This window comes from Eptesicus fuscus, chromosome 2 (genome assembly GCF_027574615.1).
Source record: "Eptesicus fuscus isolate TK198812 chromosome 2, DD_ASM_mEF_20220401, whole genome shotgun sequence".
In the NCBI taxonomy this organism is placed as follows: Eukaryota; Metazoa; Chordata; class Mammalia; order Chiroptera; family Vespertilionidae; genus Eptesicus; species Eptesicus fuscus.
The window spans coordinates 29,897,074-29,918,002 of NC_072474.1; the positions used below are offsets into that span (position 1 = coordinate 29,897,074).

The 20,929-nt window shown below is 41.6% G+C and overlaps 1 protein-coding gene across 3 annotated transcripts in view; it reads right to left on the reverse strand.

The window, feature by feature from the left end:
- SFMBT2 (Scm like with four mbt domains 2) overlaps positions 1-20,929 on the reverse strand; it is a 196,134-nt gene that overhangs the window by 20,561 nt on the left and 154,644 nt on the right. For all 3 annotated transcript variants that reach the window (XM_054726333.1, XM_028130935.2, XM_054726331.1), the window contains 4 exons: positions 14,827-14,940; positions 12,771-12,813; positions 10,867-10,937; positions 8,639-8,778 (listed from right to left, as the gene is read on the reverse strand). In XM_054726333.1, the coding sequence (XP_054582308.1) occupies positions 8,639-8,778; positions 10,867-10,937; positions 12,771-12,813; positions 14,827-14,940 (368 nt within the window). The remainder of the gene's footprint in view (positions 1-8,638; positions 8,779-10,866; positions 10,938-12,770; positions 12,814-14,826; positions 14,941-20,929) is intronic.

Consider the following 20,929-nt stretch of genomic DNA (forward strand, 5'->3'; position numbering starts at 1 on the left):
TATGCAGAAGCCCCCACATTGTGTTATACAGCAGAAAGGCAATAACCTTCGTATTAGATAGATCCCAGATCAAATCCCAGTTCCATCCCTTAGAAGCTGTGAGTCTTTAGGCAAGATGCTTGGTTACATTTCCTCCTGTGTATAATGGGGGCACTGCCCTTTACCTGGTTCATAATGAAGGGGGTCAGAGTACGCCACCTCAAAATATGCCACTGGGACATTGCATTATTTTGCAGTGAAGGCAAGTGAGAAACAGCAGACGCTGCCCTCCGCTTTCAGCCAGGAGCAGGGCTTAAACTTCCCCTTGTGAAGGCGTCCGTCTCCTCTCTCCCATACCAGAACGAGAGCAACCCTCCTCACTGGGGAAAGAAAGATGGCACAGAGAGGACTCTGCACAAACAAACCTTAGGAAAAGAGCCCTTATCTTCCAATTGTTTACCCTGCAAACCTACCTCCCCGCAATACCACCCCTAGAAGTCCCCACCCTTTTCCTTTGCTTATCACCTCTCCATAATTTATTGCCGTTTGTTAAAATGGTATGGAAAAATCTTTCACTTCTTTTCTGTGAGGCCTGGGTGCATTCAAAATAAACCCATTCTCCAGTTAACCTGTCTTTTGCCAGTTTCATCTGCAGGCCCCAGCTACTGAATTTAAGAGGAAAATATTTTCCTTTTCTTCCAACAGGGGTTTTTTAAGAAATAAAGGAGGTAGCAATTTTGCATAGTAAAATATTTAAAGGTAGCCCTCTTCCTAATAGCAATGCAGCCCTCTCATCAACCCATAAAATAAACTATCCTGTGCTCTTGGCCTCTCTCCCCACATTGGCCCATACTGATATTTGTTTTGCATCTTTGCAAAATAACTTTCCTTAGAAGCTCCTTGACTTTATTACTGCTTCCTTTTCAGAACCAAACATCTCATAAAAATAATTTATACTTTCAAATTATTCATCTTCTATTCAATTCTCAACCTACCCAAATATAGTTTCCTCTTGAGCCACTAATGCTTTGCGAAAGGGCCCCATGACCTAATGTTAAATCCAGTGAGCGCTTCTGTCTTTCTGGAACCGGCAGCAGGCTGACAGTGCACCCCACTCTTGGTCCTGCAAGGCCACTTTGCTCTCCTCCCTCTGCTCCACTTTTTTGTTCAGAAAATAGTGAGTGGGTCAGGGTATGGGGAAGAGGCGAGGAATAACCGGAGGGAGGGAGGAACAGAGAAAAGAGCGTAAATGCTCTTAGCAGGGGAAGGAGCAAACTCTGCAGCTGTGTTTGGTACACAGGCCCTACTCAGTGAGTGTCAGCTTCCTTCTCCCACTCCTCCCCTTTCAAGTACAATGTCAGCGCTCAAAATATTGTGAAAATCGATGGGATTTTTTTTCCTGTTCACTCATGAAATTACGCTAAACCATGATTTCCTTTCATATTCGCTCTCGTGAAAACTTCTGCCCCAAAAAACAAAAATTACTTAGATAATTCCAAACCTCAACTGTATCCTGTGCTTAAATTATAACTATGTTGAAAGTGCAGGGAATCCCTTAATATAGACAAATTAAATCTTTAAGTGTCAAAATTAGAAAATACTTCAGAAAGCAAATATGGCTCCCACAACCTGGGTGCAGCTGGTTTAGTGGGAAGATGACAGATTGAAGGTTGCAATGTGTTGAATTCTAGTGGCCAGGGGGACAGGTGTACCTGGGGTAGGCTTTTGGAGACAGACGGTCCACAGGACACAGGAAGGAAACTATCTGCTCTGATGACAAGGAGCTCAGCCCCCCTCATGCGTTCACCGTTCCAACAGACCTTTCTGCTTTGCAGTCTGTCCGAGGACCCTGGTTATAATAGCTACCTGTTTACAAACTCAGGACCATCAAAAGCCCTCAAGGCCTAAAAGGTTTCTTCTTTTCAACCTCAAAATCAGATGGAATGGAGCTAACTTTATGAATATTTTTTTTAAAGTCAAATTATTATTGTCATTTTTTTTTTTTTACTTAATAAGCACTTTATCAATAGGGTTTCGCTCATGAATGGGATCTTATGTGGAAAATTCAAAAGGAGTAAAATGAGTTAAGATTCAGACTTCAACAGCTGGCCTTGTCCATACACTGGGAGGCCCAGTGAGTGCAGGGCAGACAGGCTGAGTTGTTAGTGTTGGGACCAGGATGTTATTTAAGACCTGCCTCCTTGGCTAAGGAGTTCGGGGTTCAGAATTCCAGCAGTTGTACTTCTTTTCACAGAATTCTGTCCAGCCTACCCTCCGTTCCAGAGATCTACACCGCATCCACCACGAGTAAAGGCCACCAAACTGGAAATCAGGAAGACGTGCTCTGAGAGAAGACAGGATCCAGACAGTCTTCTCTTTCCTTTAGTACAAACGTAACCGTCTAACGAAGCCAGAGAAAAGCAGGAAACCAGAGCTTCGGCAAGAAGACAAGGCAAGGAACTTTTTCAAGTTATTGACCCTTGGAAGTGGGTGTTTTCATTCTGTCTCCACTACATCTACTATACTCATAAAAAATTACGTAACGATAACTGTTATGTTCATCTCTCCTTTTGTTATTAGTTGCAAAAACTCTAATAATAACAGTAATAATCTGACATGTTACCAGGTGGAGAACTGCTTTGGCCAACACCAGCCTCCACCTTTATTTAGATGCTTACACACTTGTGCTTTGCCAGCCTTCCCAGACACTCTCTAGTGCCTGCTGGTGCCTGCTAGTGTCCGATGAGCTGGGTACGTGGTTTTTAATGGGTTAGTGTCCAGCATACACTTAAAACAGCAGCAACAAAAACACAGAATTCAAGAGGCACGCCCACATCTTTGATTTTGTTGACTGACTTAACCAGATGTCACCTGGGCGAGATGTTTCCTCCGTCCATCATGACCTGGAAAGTGTAAGTCCTTTCTCTGAGGCCGTATTTCCTGCTGCCTCAACACCACCTTCTCTCAGTTATACCAATAAATACACGGATGCTTTGAAAAATAAAAGCTATCTTCATTTTCAGGACATTATCATTTACACACAGTTAAGGTGACTTTGGATTTCTTACTTTCTGGGTTCCCACACAAAGCTCTAGTTTTTAAAAGCCGTGACAGGTAGCCCAGGACAAATGCTCACAGATACATAATAAAGGAGAAAGTCAAACAAGTCATGGCAAACTCCCAAATGTGGGAAATAAACACTTTAATCAAAACCAAGAGGTTGAGGGAAATAGCTTAATGAGCTGGAAAAGGTAGCTACTGAAGCCAAACTTCAAACTGCCAGGTCCCAGTGAAAACTTCCAAGTCCGGGGCTTTGGGGGTGGGCGGTGGTAACTTCCCCTCTCTGGGGCGCTCCCTCACTATGTGCAGCATCTCTGGCTGAGGGTCGGGAGGGAAGGGAGGCCATGAGTTCCAAGGGTTCTGGGCAAATAGGGCCCCAGGCTTGTGCAACCGCAGGGTTTCTTTGGAACCTCCTGCTCCAAACACCTGGTTCGCACGTCAGTAGAGCAGAGCAGTCAGTACAGGGCCTGGAACGCTCACTTAACGGTGGGTCTGTACCCTCACTTTCTGCTTCAGATTCGTTCAGTCTCTGTGATGAAATCATACTTCATCTGACTGGCTTCTATTTAGTCAGACTTCATGGAAGAATCCCAGAGTCAGAGATTAGCAGATGCCTGTGTTAGGTAAATTTCCTCCATCCCTGTGAGCCAGTAAAAAAAAAAAAAAAAAAAAGGCTCTGGGTCCTGAGCCATACAGAGCATATGAAACCCACTGACACAGCAACTGGAAATGAGACTGAGGGTACACAGAGAGGGGGACCCCTGTAAGAGTCATCTCTTCTATCTTCCATCTTATTGTCAAGGCAACAAATAGCACTGGGCTCCAGATTTAAAAGCCACCGCATCTACTGCTCCCACTGACCCGAGATAACACAGAACTGGGTGTTATTCTAATATAACTGGGTTAGGTTCTGCTGGTATATTGGTATTCATGTGGGCTTGTCACCAGGAGGCAGGCCTAGAGGCAAGGAGAGAAGACAAGGCCCCCTCCTGTCTGCAGGGGTTCTGTCCACTCTCTGAGGAAGGGCCCACACCTCTTGCTCACACAACCCCTCAGCTTCTAGCATAGTGCCTGCCTGGTACATGGTTGTGACTCACGAATTTCTCAGGACACAAAGGGATGGATGGATGGATGGAGGATGTTTGATTCACTGCTGTGTTCCCAAAGCTCAGGGAACCTGAGATGGCTGAGGCTGAACACCTTGGTATTCAAAAGATTCTACAAAGATTGCAGGTAGCCAAAAAGAAATATACATGGACCACAGTGGCACCGTACAATCCCCACCTCATTATTCCTGCACTTTCCGAAGCCACAGAAGCAGATTGAGGAGACCAGTGCTCATGGCTCTCATTATTTCTGCTGCCACTTTCTGCCAAGTTAGACTTATCACAACCTGTCCTCTTAATCAATCATGTCTAAACCATTGCATCCCTTAACTAGGCTGTGATGAAGAGTACCAAAGTGACTTCTAGATACAACAGCTAGATAGAAAGATAGAATAAATGATACCTAGATGATGGATGGATGGACATATGATAGAATAAAAGAACGATAGATAGATCAACAGATATGGATGGGTGGGTGGATGGATGGTAGAAAGATAGCTGGATGGATAGGGAGGCGGGTTAACTGAGTTGGGATTGTGTGGGTGCACATGTTACCTGCATTTTACTCATCAGGAACAACATTCCCACCTTGGCAGAGCAGAAGCTCTGTCTATCTCACTTACTTCATCGTGTCGCTCTATACCATCATATGCGGACTGACCCTGATGTTAGGTGGGGTGCACAGGTCTCCAGTCAGCGTCTCTGGCACTCTCAACCAGGGGGTGGAAGTTATATTGGAGGAAGAATAAGCCACGGAGGGTCAGCCCTTCAGAAGTTTCCCTGAGTGTTTGGGACTCGAGTCGCTTTCTCCGAGGCCTTCTTTTAAGCATCAGGTGCTCTATTTTTATCTTTTCATGGAGTGCACAACTTGTCGATTTTCCTACGATAAAAGTTCATGCCTTGCATGACCGACCCACGCTGCCAAAAAGCAGCGCGTAGAACACAGGCCATTTCTGCTGCTGAGCTAGCACGTCCCACAGCAACAGCCAGCTTCACACATCGAAGGGTGATGGGCAAAATGTGACAGAGGACCCTCAGAGATTCCCCTCTGGAAATGACAGGTTCCTTGTTTTTGCTAAAAACAGAGGTGACACACTGGCTTTAAATAACTTAAACCAAGTAACGTTTAAGAAAACCACGCACGTTCCCCAATCCCTGTAACCCACCAGGGACCTTTTCCGGCTGTGCCGCCTTTACATCCATGGCCTTTAGAGACCCTACAATCCTTCCCAAACGGGTGTTTTCAGTCATTTCTGCCAGTAGGACTGGGTCGCTGTTCTCCCGTTTCATCACGTGTCTACCAAAAGATGGCTTTTTCATGGCGGGACACAGTGACATGAGTAAACACATCACTACATGTTCCACTCTCCCCTGTCCTGCCGCACTCAGGCTGGCTCGCTCACATAATGCTCTTTCACACACGGACACGGCACCTGCCTCATCTCTCTGTACATGAAGTAAGGACCACAGACCTGGTGCCTGCATAGAAAGCAGAAAGCAAATTCCCTAACACCTTTGTGAATGGCCACAAGAATGAGGCTAATGATCTCTGAGTGGGGGCAGGCTTGGGACACTAAAACCTCGTGAGTCTGCCCAGGGCCGCATAGATCTGTAGTCTACGTGTATATTTGGGAGACCCTGGTATCCCTGGGGACAGGACAGTCCTGGCTGGTGATGATGAGGCTGAGCATACAGGTTTGATTTATGACAATGACCACCATTTACTGTCTGTACTCACAGGTCCCACCCTCCATGCAACAAGGTCCAGGGTCCCATAAAAACGCCCCAGCCTCTGAGGGGGCATCAACAGACTCATCCCCTGTCTCGGGCCCCAGGCCTGCTTGTTCCGAGTCTCCTCATGTGGGATGACCGAACGTGACGGGGCCACCTGCCGGCTCTGGCACCAGCTCCTTAGAGTCACCTTCCTGCCTGGGCAGCCCCCTTGCTGGAACTGAGCCAGACACAGCTCTTAGCCCCTCAAAACCTCATCAAGTAGAATGCTCTGCATGCTCACTGACCAGAGGTGAACAGAGACATGCATTAATAATCACTTTTGCCAGAAACATCCTCCTCTCTGGGATACTGCCCTCGGAGTTCAGGACCCCTCTTCACAGTTCTCCACAGGCCGGCTCTGCATCTAGACCCACAGACATTATCTGCTTCTCGCAGACCAGACGGAGGGAAGGCACTATCACTTCACGTTTGCAAAGATCTGAAAGAAGCCTGTAGCTGCTAATACCACCAATGACCTGAAAAAAGCAAATGTACTCTGTCTTTCTCCAATTACCTCATTCTCTGGAAGTAAAATGAAATTTGAAACCACACAGAGGTTCTGGTGCTGAAGGGAGAGCATTAGCATAAATATTGGCTTGGCGGAACTTACATTTTTCTTGCGCTCCCAGAACTGAAGTGCTGGCTTTTTTTGTTTTTTTTTTTCTTCCCTTCCTGCCTCATGCATTTTTCTGAACATCAGCAGAAAACTAGTTTTGTCATCAGAAAACTGCTCTGGCCTGGCTTTTAAATCTGGCTGCTGGCACCTATCAGAGAATTGATCAGGGATAACTACTTTTGACTTAAAAAATCATGTAGTAAAAGTAAAATAACCAACTGGTAAGGAGAGATGGAACCTGAGGTCATCTTGTTTGCTAACAGAGCCGGCAGGTGCCCCACGAGCTCATTTTAATACCTGGGATGTGTGGTGTAAAGGGTGTTGCACCTGTCAGTTCACTGCATCATCATCTGCTTCCGTGTTCCGTTCTGATCACTCACAATGGAAACAGGCACGAAGTCGGGCAGACAAAACCGCTGTAGCAAAATTGCACTCAGCCCCAAAGCATGGCAAACTGAAGAGTCAATTCTCGGTCCCGGGCTCTTACTTTATATCATGACAGAAATTCTTACAGGTAATCCTGGTTTGAGCTCTTTGATCGAATCTAACATCTGTAGGGATCTATCGTCTGGGCCAATTGGAGTAGACCAGTGGTCCTACCTACCATTTACCCACATACCTTTCAGAGGTATCCCTGAAAGATGAGATGTTTTTTTTTTCTTTTCTAAATATATCACTCTTTTAAACCTATGAATTATCCCCAGTCTAAAGACCTATCCTATTCTCCAGCAATACATGACCACCTTCATTACCCAGACACCGCCTTGAACTTCTACCTTGAACTTCTTCCATGCTGTGCGTTCAAGGTTCTATTTACTTCACCTAAGCCGGAGCAAGTGTCCCTTGGCAAGCATTTGTCACTTCCTCACTATGCTCCTGGAGTCTCTGTACTCTGTTGTGTACATCAAGCTCAGAGTCATGTCATCTCCTCAACGGGAGCTTGAGACCCAAACAGGCAGAGGGCAGATGATTTTCTGACCGACTACGTCATGCAGGGCCTGGCTCCTCAGAGTTGCCTAACCAACATTTGTTCAATGGATAAGGAATTGTTGTGCCCAAGGGATTAAAACACATTCATTATGGTATAGTAGCAATAAAGAAGATATATGTGGTGTCCTTTTTCTTCAGAGAAAGTACTGATGTGTGTGAAAAATGCAGACAGTGCAAGAGCAGTTTAGAAATGGTTCCCAACACCAGTCTGTGTCCAAACAGTGTCTGGGGCTAAGCTATAAAAATGTAACAGAGGGAAACCTCCATCGGCGTAATGAGGCTTCACCTCCACCTGCAGGTTGTTTCCCAGAGGCAGGAAGAGAAACGGGAAACAATACCATGTAACGTGATGCGCACCTGGGCTCTGTCTGGATGTAGCCACAGCACAAACCTGATGCAAGTGCCCGGAGCCCATGGAAGCTTTCTTCATGCACCTCCTCCTCCGTGTACTGTGAGGGAGGGGAAAAGCCGCCACTCCCGACCCGGCTGAGGAGGGTCCATTCTTTTTTTTTTTTTTAATATATTTTATTGATTTTTTACAGAGAGGAATAGAGAGTTAGAAACATCGATCAGCTGCCTCCTGCACACCCCACACTGGGGATGCGCCCGCAACCAAGGCACATGCCCTGACCGGAATCGAACCTGGTACCCTTGAATCTGCAGGCCAACGCTCTGTCCACTGAGCCAAGCCAGTTTCAGCAGAGGAGGGTCCATTCTTAACCATACCCTCCACCACCACAGGAAGCCCTTTCTTTCGCTCTTCCAGGCTACTTGCCTCTTCAGGGAAACCTTCACTCTCCTGCTCTGAACCCTCACTCCACACACAACTGATCTTTCCTCTGTCTTCCCGAAGCTCTATTCAGACCTAGTGCAATGTCCCCCTGACTCAGAGGATGGTATGTACACCCCGCCCCCTAGACTGTGGGTCTTTCATGGGCAGAAACACTGTTTTCCATCTTCGTATGACCAGCTTCCAGCCCGCAGGATTGAGAAAGGAGGTGCTTGGTAAAGGTCACCCGAATTGATCCACATTTCCATTATCTCCTTCAGAAACTGCACCTACACCTTAAACACCCTGTGGAAATAAGCCAAATGCAGCGTGAAAGCACTTTACCTCTTTCAGAACCAGCACGCATTTGCCTGGTCCCACCGACTGAGGTAGCTCTGCGATCCTCCCCTTGTTTAGGTAAGGGCCTGAGAAACACCTGTGATTGATGAAGAGCTGAGGACAGCAGTATTTCCCGTTGACAGGACCTATGGGAAGAGCAAGCCAGCTGAGACTTTAGGAAGCAACGAAAAGCTTGCTTAGTCAATTTGGTGGGCAAAATTATCCAGAGGCACAACGTGTCTTAATAACAGAACGTTTTATAGACACAATACTATCTTAGAAATCCTGATTATTTTTCTACCATGTAAAATAAATTTTATGTTTATTATGCAGTATTCAAAACACACACAAAATGCAAAAACAAAGACAATGATAACTAACGGGGGGGGGAGGGGGGGGCAGAAATCACATTGCACAGCTAAGTTGCCCTGTGTGTCCTACCCCAGAAACTCCTCCCAGAGGTAGCCACTACCCTGCATTGGTACTGATCATTCCCATTCAAGTCTATAAATTTGACCACACACATATATGTATGTGTGTAACAACAAGCAATATATATATTTAAAATATTCCATCAATGGTTTTCAGCAACATTTGGTGGTTCAACCTGAAGTTTCTGAGATCCACCCAAGTTGGTAAATAATTACCCAGAACATTTATTCATTTTTTCACTTCATTTTTCATTATTCCATTGTAAGAATATATTACAATTGAGTTTTCCATTCTTTGATTGATGGACACTGTGTTGCTTCTACTTTCTCAATGTTACCAACAGTGCTTTAATGAATACCACTATAAAAATCTACTTCTGTTATGGACCAGAGTCTTCCAAGTACACAACAAGGAGTGGAATTGCTCAGCCGTGGGATCTGTGTATCTTTAGTTTTACTAGATATGGCCAAACTGTTTTCCTAGTGACTACCCAGACGGATCCTCGAGTAAGCACTGTGTAGGAGTGTCTGGTTTTCCACCCAGGCCAACAGAGGTATTGTAGGGCTTCTTCATTTTGCCAATCTGATGGATGTGAAATGTTCCTTACAGGGGCTTAGATTTGCATTTCCCTCACTATTCTTTCAACTTAGAAAGTGAACCGAGCAAGTAGTTGGTCTAGTTGTATCTGGAGCTGCCACGGGGAAAAGGAGAATTACTACACAGTAAGGTGTCACTCCAAACTTCTTCATGCCTAAAAACACAGACTGAGACTTCACTTTCAGCCCAGGACTCAGGCTCTGCCACCACAGCTCCAAGCTAAGCTACACTCACGGTGGCATTTCTGTTGAACAACAGTTATAATTAAGATGGTAATTTAACAATCTGGAAAGTTTTGTTCTCATGGGACTTCAACTAAAAACCAACAGGTAACAAGAGGGAGTAAAATAACAATTACAGACTCTGAATGAGTAGCAGAAACGGTACTTTTAAAACCATTCTAAGTTTGAATTCTATAAAACAGGCTAAAAAATTTAGTCTACAACTGCATTTACATGGAAATTTTTGGTAGGATTACTCTTCCCAGACCTTTAGGAAAAAACCATTTTAATAAGTCTACTCATAAAACTGCTCTCTTTATGATAAAGATAACTTTAACTAATAGGGTTTTTCCACAGCATTAAGCTTTTAAACCTGGAATTCAGAGCAGATTTCACTTTGACTAGAAAATAGAATTCTTAATCAAATATATTACTGAATGTACCAACGTGTCTATAATCAGATTTGTGGTCAAAGGCTAATTCACATTTGTGTTTCCAAAGATCACTGTAAGATGTAGGACTTTACATATTAAAAAACATATTATTCACAACCAGTTATTCAAACACAGGGGGTTTTGAAGAATGATTCAAAAGCCTGCAGGGATTTAAGTATTAACCACTACTGTAAAAATGCAAGTGGAACTGACATAAAATGTAAAAAAGAATGTCCAATAATTATTACTTTCAACTTAATAATTGGGCTCATAGTTCCTAATTAGCACGTGGACCCTTTTCCTACAGACCAAGAGAACTGTCTAGAGCTACTGACCAAAAAGCAGAAAAGAAGAGACACAAAGAATTTAACTTAGAAAAAAAAACAAAACACGTTTTTAAAACGTTATCCGTTAATAAGTAGCAACAGAGTACAAGAGAATAGGCTCAAAGCTAAAATATTCATATATTGATCTAAAATATATATATTCATGTCTCCACTCCTAACAACAAATTGGGAAGTGACAGAGAGCCCTAAACGGGTTCATTTACCTGTGGTTTCCAGGTGAGGGAATAGACAATGGTCATGAGGTATTTTCTCAACAGGCACTGTGGATGTCAATCTGTTGATAAAGAAAACAAAACTCTCATGGGTCCACACTGTAGAAGAAACCATTGCACTCCAAAGTCTTTTTACAACTTAAAGCGACTATTAGAGAAATCCAAGCTAAGAGCCTAGTAAGATAGGATGTGTGCATCTAGAAGAAACCTCACTAAGAATATATAAAAAGATCATTTAGATTGTTCTCAAATTCTTATAATAACCCTAAGACACCTGACCCTTGAGCGGTCATCACTGATTAATGAGGTTCTTCTAGGTCACTCCTGGGCTGGTCTTTTGTTATAGAATTATAATAATGTTCTTAATGATATTTTAGACGTGAAGAAACATCAACTTACATTGACTTTAATTAAAGCCAGATTTCTCTCTAATGTCTAATTGAAAACCACTTTCTGCTGACCTTTGGTTTTGGGTGACTGTGCTTGTGTGGGTCATGGCCACACTGAGAACAAGACCTTCAAAGAAAACCTATCAATGATGGTTCTTAAAATGTGCAGCAGGCTTATTCTAAGACAAACGTATACATTCTGGTTCAGTAAAAAGTTGCTGAATAAGTATAAAGCGATGTGGCCTTAGGGAAAAAAAGAATGGGTTTCACAGGGCGTCTAGGCTGGCTGGGTAGAAAACACACTTGAAAAGCTACATAAAGTTGAAGTAAACCAATATGAGAGATACAAGTTGGGTCGTCCATGGCACTGGTTCTCAAAGTGGGGGCCTCTGCACTGGCAGATCAGTGTCACCTGGGAGCTTGTTAGACATGCGGAGTTGGGTGTTTTGGAGATGGCAGCCTAGCTGCCTGTGTTTGATGAACAGTCTGGTGACTGATGCAAAGAAAGGGTGAAACCTGCTGATCCACGGACTGCACATTTAGGAGTTAGGTATTCAAATATGGATTCAAGGATGAAACCATTATTTTATTATTTGTTCTCTATTTCAGTGTTGGAGTCACATTATTAACCTGATACACTGTTTAGAAATGAATGTGCAAGAAATTCTGTTATCCACATTTCAATAACAATGCAGTTATTATTCAATTTCATTTTATTTAAATTTAAACATGAAAAATGTGGTTTTTAATTTCATTTCCATCAGTATATTAAGAAAACAGAAAGGCTTGGCAAGGGATATGTATTTTAATATATTTTAGGTATTTTCCAGTATGTAAAAATGTTACCCCCAGTTACAAGTTTCTAAAAAAATACTGCTGGCATCTACACAGGATTCCCAAATACCCTTTTTCCTCATAAAATTACAACTGAAATGTGAGATAATCTATACTTATTCAATAATATAGGGCCTACAAATTTTACACACAGAATCTAATTTAACTGTCCTAAAAACCCCGAGGAATAGGTATTTTACAATTGAGATGCAAAAAAAATTAAAGCAACTTGCAAAAGTTCACCCAGCTGGGAGGTGGCCACGCTGGGCAGCAACCCTGAAGTGTCTCTCAGCAGGCCCAGCCATGACTAGTGGCAGGGAGCATGCTGGGTGGGGCTTCGCGGCCTCTAGGGCATTAAGAACCACTATCACAGAGAGCCATCACTAATAGTGAGTGAGACTGGGGTGTCCTTCCGGTATGCTGAGGTGGAATCAAAGTGGGGCGTTACAATTTGGAGTAGAAGTTCCTTTAGAAGCACGCCCTGTGCCCTGCACAAAATAGGTGCACAGTAAACCACAGATATATTTTACTGTCATCTTTACTACTGTGCTATGTGTTAGACTAACTCTAATAACACCAGCCATGCTTCCCAACCTCTATAAAGACACTCCATAGTTTATCAGTTCATTTTTGAAAACTAAACAAACAAACAAAAGAAAAAGAAAAACTTACTGTTTTTCTGGTTGCACAACTGCAATCTTCCTCTTCTGTTGTGCTGTAAAACAGGCCAATAAAAAAAAAAATCAGCTTGGTTAGCTAGTTGGGTAAAAGCATTTTAAAAAACGGCTTAGTGTAAAGCTGTTAGTTTTAAAGTAACAATTTAAATACTGAAAAGTTATTTCATTCATGCCACAATTTTATCTTAATTGCTTCAAGCATAAAATAGACTTTGACTTATCAGAAATGAGGTCTAAATAGAATTTAGTATATTTAATCTTATCACTACACACTGTCTACTTCATTTTAAAATGTGATTTAATAAGAAAGGAAAATAGCACACCTATCATACCTCACATGAACACACCTGGTAAGATGAATTGTTGCAAGTATGATTATCCAGATGAGTTTTTCCCCCAAAGAAAGTGTGATAAGTCAAATAATGTTACCATAACAGCTACTCCCAAATTAGGATTAGAGACATGTTCTTAAACTAAAACATTTTATTATTGAAAGGAGGATTGCTATCTACCAAATGTGTCTATGAAACAGTAACATAAAGCAGTCAATAACAATTTTTTTGAAAAGAACATTTACATTTCATATTTATAATTGATTAGAACCACCTTAATAAAGAAAGACCAGAGCTTCTGGCATCTATTTTGGTACAAATATTCCTGAAATTTCCAACACAAGCATAAATTGATCCCAACAAAACTTCTAAAGTTGTCGAGAGTTGGTGGGTTTAGACTTAGATGGAAAAATAAAAAAACAATGACTTGAGATTGAAATAATTATCCTGGGCTGAAAATTTTAGACATATTTTAAAGTGAAGGGAAGATATTACTCTCATTAGATCAGTCTCACTGAACAGTATGGTATCTGAGAGAGAAGAATCCTTTAAAATCCACTTTGCCTACAATCAGAGCTACCTTCTGTATTTCACACAGTGTCCTACCCTACTCTTGATGACTATCAAATAGGAGGACTCTAACTAAGTTCCCTTCGAAATCTGTTGACATCAGGAAACATCAGGAAATAAAAGGCCAACTGTGAGATGGAACTTTCTCTATAGCAATGCTTTGAGATTCTATATAAGTGATCCACATAGTACATTTAGTGTACATGTAATATACACTCAAGTATACTGCTAGAAAGTAAAGTTAGCATATAAATTACATTTAAAATATAAGAAATATAATTTGTGTCATAAAAATTAAAATCCCTTATCTTTAAGGAACCAAAATTTTAAATAATATTTTTATAAACCTATGGTAGAATATTTAATGCCAAGATTTATTAGGTTTGAAGATTTTCAAAAGGTATCTTTTCAAGATAATGACCTATTATTATAAAAATGTACCTTAAAACACACTGCTGTAATACAGGGTGTCCCCAAAGAAAGTAAACACACTTCAGCAGGTGATAGCTCAATTTTCAAAATGAAATGTATTTTAATAAACACTGCCTTTATAATTATTCAAAATGTGTATATACATTTTTTTGGACACCCTATATTTAAGTGTGTGTATTGTGGGATTGGTTAACCACTAATATTGTTTTTTCCCCACTAATATTGTTTTAAGTTGGTACTAGATGTGATGTAATGCTCTTTTCAAAGTACAGTTGACATTTCACTGGTCAATTAGTGCTAATAGTAATTTAGTGTTTATATCTATGTCACTAAATTATTGGGGCCAATTATGACTCCTTTAGGGTAAACCTCATGAGAAAAAGTAGTCTTTTTTCAGATATGATAATACAAAAATATAGTAGTCTAAATTTTTAATAAAAATAATGAGTTGTATACAAAACAGAGAGAAGATTCCACATATTTATTTTTGCCTCTCTGTGACTTTCAGTTGTCTCGTCATTGTGACTTTATTTGTCAGCCTGTGAAATGTTCATCTCATGAACTTAATGAATGAGATTTAAAAAGCTGGTGCACTGTGGGAAATTTAAAACCTTTTCTATGCTTACAACTTGGCTATACTATCTTAACGAAATTGCCTATTTATTCATGCCAACCCTGGAGGTTATCCATCTGGGCTCCAAACTAGGCGATACTTACGGACTATTTTGTGAGGTGTGGTCAAAGGGTAAGAATTCGCTTCACACCAGCCCACTGGGAAGATGTCCATGGATTCAACGTCAACAATAAACTCTGGAGCAGGAGTCTGCAGGCCTGCATTGAAAAGTTAAGACAATAGGTACAAACAGGTTTTACCAAAAAAGACACCGAGGAAGAAGGAAAATACCGAGCATCCCTGAGACTAAGGAAAACATACTCCTGGATATTAAACACAAAACTGACAATAGCCTTATCACAGGCACAAATGCCTGAAATATAAAACAGCAAGAGTACAAGGGGCTCAAATAGAGTGGGGGGTTTGGAAAGGAGAGATCTTCTGACTGAAAATGGGAGGAGGAAGTAACCCAGAAACAATGGCATTGCCAGAAAAGCTAGCAGAGGGAACGAGTCTCTTCCTTTCCTAAGAATAGCTTTGAAATTAAAGAAGTGTGGCTGAGCTTCGGGTGGGGACCACAGGGCTCACGTTTAAGCCACCAAGGCATTCTTCACCCAGCACCAAGCAAAGATCAGCCTTTAGCTAATGAAAGTTAAACATGACTTTCTCTACAACACCAATTACGAGCAGTGAAAACAGATGACACAATTTCTCTAGGGAACATGTTCCTTTATAAGTTTGATTGGAGTTGATTATTTTGAACTCAGTTTGTGGCTTGCAGACTTTGGCCATATCACACCAAAGTCATGTATGTAGTATTGTCTTTTTAGTGGGGATCTGCCTACTTTCTGTTTCATAATCGTAATAATGCCCTGTGATAAATCAGCATCGTAGCGGAGCCTCTGAAAAGGAGGAGAGATCTGGGTGCAATACCTGTATTAGCTAAAGTTTCAAGGAGCTCTAGCTACTGAGAGTATAAAATTAGAACCCAGAAAACTAGTAAAAAGAAGAAAATTCTACTCTGAATCAATAGTCCTTTAAAAAAAAAAAACACTCTGAGAGAAGATACTCTTGAACCAAGAATCGAAAGATAAGGGCTCTATTAACAGAGAGTGACTAATGGGCTCTGACCACTTAAATCTTACTTTGCTTTGGTTTCTTCACTGAGAACCAAGGTGAAAATAACACAGTAGAGCCTCGCACACATCCAGGTCATCACACGACATCTGATGAATTTTTAATCATATCACCTCAAAAAGTTAACTTCCTGAAGCTAAATACCAGCAAACACAAAATGTTAGCTACAGTTACATTGACTCCCAACTTCTTAAATCTCATTCTATAGTAGACATTGTGAAAACAGAGTATGTTATTTGATCAGTGGAGGTTCCTAATTTAGTGTCAAACCAAGATATTGGTGCATATAGTGCAATCTGAATGCAGATTCTGGTATATGTGAGCACTGAAAACAGATTCTTAGACACACATATCATCATCGCTATTAGTCACTTTAAACTTTTGTTCTCAAAGAAAGCATTACTGTTATTATCAATCTTAACTTACTTTTTGCTTAATTCTCCTATAATTTAAACGATATATGTTAAATAAATGCAACCATGTTTATAGGGATTGCTTTTGAATAGAAATCATTTGTCTCATACAACTCAACTGTGAAAATTAATAAACAGAAACCTCATTTAAATTTTGTAATTAATTTGAGAGAGAGAGAGAGAGAGAGAGAGAAAAGAGAGAGAGAAACATGGATTTGTTGTTCTACTTGTTTATGCGTTCGTTGGTTGATTCTCATACGTGCCCTGATCAGGACGAACCTGAAAACTTGGCATATCCAGATGATGCTCTAGCCAACTAAGCTACCCAGCGAGGGTAAACAGAAACCTCCTTTAGAATGGAGGTGAGAAGAGAGAACTCTCACCCAGCTGTCACTCAATATGCACTCACTGCTGATCCCAAGGGAAGAGAAGTACCTGCATCTGAGAGGAAGTGGTACTACTGCACCGCCTCACAGGAGGAAGAGTCTTCCTTGCCCAGTAACAGCTCAGCCCGTGAGAGACCACCACAACTCAGTCAGTGAGAAGTCACTGTACTTGAAATTTCAGTTGCCTCCAATGGACTCTTCTTTTACAACAACCCCTCCCAACTCCATAAAAGACTGCTTCTCTCCTTTGTTTCTGAACTTCCGTGGTGTGCCATTACACCACATACCCAGAATTATAATTCTTTGTTGTTCCCAAATAAGCTCACTTTGATGGAGAAATATCTGTCTATTTGTTTAAGGTCAACACAATCAATATGTAACCTATTTGTCAAATAAGTAAAAAGACATCCCAAACAAACAAAAGGTAAAGAAACTCTCCAAGTAGCTTCAAAGATGGAAGTAATTTTTCTTGTCCCCAAGGGCACATAATTCTCCAGAGGTTGCAATGAAGAGGGTTGTTGGGTTATTTCCCCATTACACAGGGGATGAAGATGTTCTTAGTCTTCAAACTCACAAAAATAGTGTGTTTCCCAGTTACTCAACAATTTTGCTCACAAATTGAATTCAGCTACTAGATATGTTCCTATTTCCATATTTATGTTTAGCTACAAGTAACATTTTCAAGGTCAAAGTAGCATAAACTGAACTTTATAGCTTATTCCTTCATGAATTATGACTTTTGTCTTCCAATGTTCTGCTAGTTCAAACATCACATCATATAAATGCTTTAATATATACACTCTGTAACAATGTATACATTAATACATTTCTAAGGCTGTCTTTACAGTACTTTAAAATTCTTTGATCATGTTTTCCATTCAATTAAGCAAATATTTATGAGCTGCAATGTGTCAGCTACCATATCCTCAAGAAAGTTATACTCCTGCCTTCCTTCCACCCCCAAATTTAGCCCATTAAGGCAAAAACTAATGGAAAAGTGGGTTCTTTGTCATCCAGGAAAGATTTCCAATCCTGTTCTGAATGAAGGTTCTAATTCTTTATTTATCTTTATCAACCTTATGAATCTGGATACATCTGGCTGGACTCGGAAGAGTTTTTTAGAACATAACCTCTTATAATTCATTAAAAATGTATACAATGCTCTTTTATTGATTATTCTAGGATTGCCAAAACCATGTATGCAAAGCTAGATGCTCCAATAAGGACTGCTGTAATATATTTATCATTTCACAGGAAAAACTCTTATAAATGACACAAGACCATGGCTTAATCTCTGACTTTATTTTTGCTGCATCAAGTCAATACGGACTCTACTTATTTGTTCTTATCCAGATCCTTCATTTAAAAAACCATCAGGAAGCCTAAACCTCCATCTATGGAGAAGAAATTAAATAACTATTACACATCCATAAGATGGAATATCCTGCTGCTATGAAAAAAGTATAAGAAACCTCTTTATATACTTATATGTAAAAACATGTATATGTAGTTGAATGCACAATGATCAGCAGGGTGCAGAATACTCTGTATATACAGTAGGCTACCATCTATTTAAAAAAGGAAAATAACATATTTTTATATGTGCATGAAATAAATCTGGAAGGAAAAGCAAAATACTAATCCAGTGGGTGTCTGCTCAGAAAAGAACTGAGTGGCTGTAGGCTGAGGAGACAGGAGAGGTAGGGAGAATCTGACTAAAAGATACTTTCATTTATTTTGGGCCTTTGTGAATGAATTACTGATTTTACAATGGCAACCTCACTATCATCACAATAACAGCAACACAACACAGGATATTCAGAGAAGGAGGAGTCTGGATACACACTATCGTGCATGAATACAGTATTGCCACAGGGGTCAGATTAATGAAGGACAAGTTACCTTAAAAGGGAGCAAAGCTAAACTAGGAATTATTTCACTGCTAAGAGAAGAAGGCCTTTCCATATTCACAAAGCAAATGTACAAGCACCTAAATTTGTAAGAATCACTTTGGAACCTTAAAATAATTGCAATTTGCTGTATCCAGAGATTGTGTCCTCAGACCAGCGGCTACCCTCCACTTCTACAAAATGCCACTTGCCCTTCTAATTACAGGGTTTAATCCAGCAGATGACTCAGGGCCCTGCCATTGAGTGTGACCTGTTCTACTCAGAACATCAGGATCAAAGAAAGAGAAGGCTTGTGATGATGCTGAAATCTTGGAAACACAGCCCTGTCACATTACATAATTGCTTCATTCCCAGCAAACCATGGGAGAGAACAAACATGGGCGAGCACAGGAGTAGTGGATGCTACTGGGGGACTGGAGACAAGAGGGATGTGAGGGAAGAGACTAAGAGCCAACTGTGAGAAAGATGATTTATTTTCATTGACTCCAGTATTAGAACTGGAACGACCCCTCCAACTCAGTTAAAAGCTGGAGTGGGAAGAAAGGCAAAGGTATTTAAGGAAACAGGTTAACCTTGTTCAGTGCCCTCATTAATAGTTACAGGTCGCACCAAATTGTGCTGGGCTCAGTATGTGACTAAGAGGTAAAGCACTAGAAGGATGAAGAGCTGGTTGATTATGGTGAGCAAGTAAGAACTGGGTGCTGGAAACCCCACGGGCCCTCTGTCATGCTTCTTCCATTGTCAGATGCCCATCCAGGAATAGGATTTTAGAGTATCCCTTTGTCAGCTACGGAACTAAATTCCCTAGGAATAAAGAGAGGAGCAAAGCTGTGACTGGCAAGATCCAGATATGACAGAATGCAGACAACCTAAAGGAAAACCGCAGAAACGGAATTCAATGTGTGTGTGGCAAGAGAGACATATACACTCACAGGATTGCAAATACTTACAGCGCTTTCCCAAGTGTTTAATCCTCACCACAACCCTAAAAGATAGGGACAGTTTTCATCCCCATTTTATAGATCAGTAAACCGAGGTACAGAAAAAAAATCAGACAGCCAGCAAGTGGCGCACCCAGGTTTCCAATCCAAGTAGCCTAGTCCAGAGCCTCAGACATCATATAAAGTAGGCAGCTTCCTCCCCCTCCCGTCCACCCCCCTTCCCTCCCTTCCTATCGCCTCTCCCCCACCCCTCCCTTGCTTGTTGTTTCTGGTCTATCTAGCATGTCTTATTCCTCTTAGGGACCCATATCCCTTCTGCAGAATTCCATTATGAGGTAGCCATTGCCGCCTACCACAAAGGGGAACAGCCAGATCTACCCTCTCTCTGCAGGCAGATGATGTCGGGCTCAGACCTTTTGAACCAAAATGTGGTCAGTCAGAAGTCACATTTATCACAACGGCAGCTTGAAAGCCCAAACTTTATTTTGGTTCCTGCTGCAAAGCCTCCTGGAGCCTCCATCGAAAGGCCTTCCTCCCAGATTCCCATTTTGCTGCGACAGCCAGAGCCAGTTCTGTCGCTGGCCACCAAGAACCTGTCTAACTGCACGACAGTCTGGGGGACAAAGCAGATTTGGAGTGATGAAGGCCTGCTCCCAGGGACAGCTCCCACTGTGGGGCCACCCTCTCTGATGCAGGAAATTCTGCTGCACACCCTGATCTGCTGAAGCAGCTTCCCCCAACAGTGCCTTCTGCAGGCCGTACCCCTTTAAAGGCTTTAACCCACACTGACTAGAAATGTAATTCTTTTCACATCTGCATTTCCCTTTGTTTCATTTTTGCAAGTCTAGCGAAATGCTTATGAACCACCTGACTTTTTCACAAATCATGGGGCAGTTTTCTGCCCCTGGTCTCCTAAAGGGAAGAGGTTGACTCACAAAGGTTTCTTTGAAACCTGCCGCACTCGCACTCTGCTTATCTGACCCTCTTAGAGTCCATTACAAACTCCAGTGTGCGTGTGAATCACCTGGGGAGGGGACTTTAAAAGGCAGACCCCCAGGAATCTACATTTTAGTAGGACTGCCGTTGATTGTTGATTATAATATGGAAGGTAGTTTCCTGGTACTGAATCAAGCATATGAAAAAACTGACCAGGTTTTTAGATTTTAGCTTATAAGTACAAAATGCCTCTCATCATTTCAAAATTTGGTTCGCAAAACAACAGTTCTTAAGGGGCTGCTGTATCCTAAATCACTTTCTCATTAGGGACTACAGATTCCATTTATTCCTCATGTCAATTCAGCAAACACTGAGTGAGCACATGAACTCCAGTACGAACACCGTGCTATGCGATAGGCCAGTGGTCGGCAAACCGCGGCTCGCGAGCCACATGCGGCTCTTTGGCCCCTTGAGTGTGGCTCTT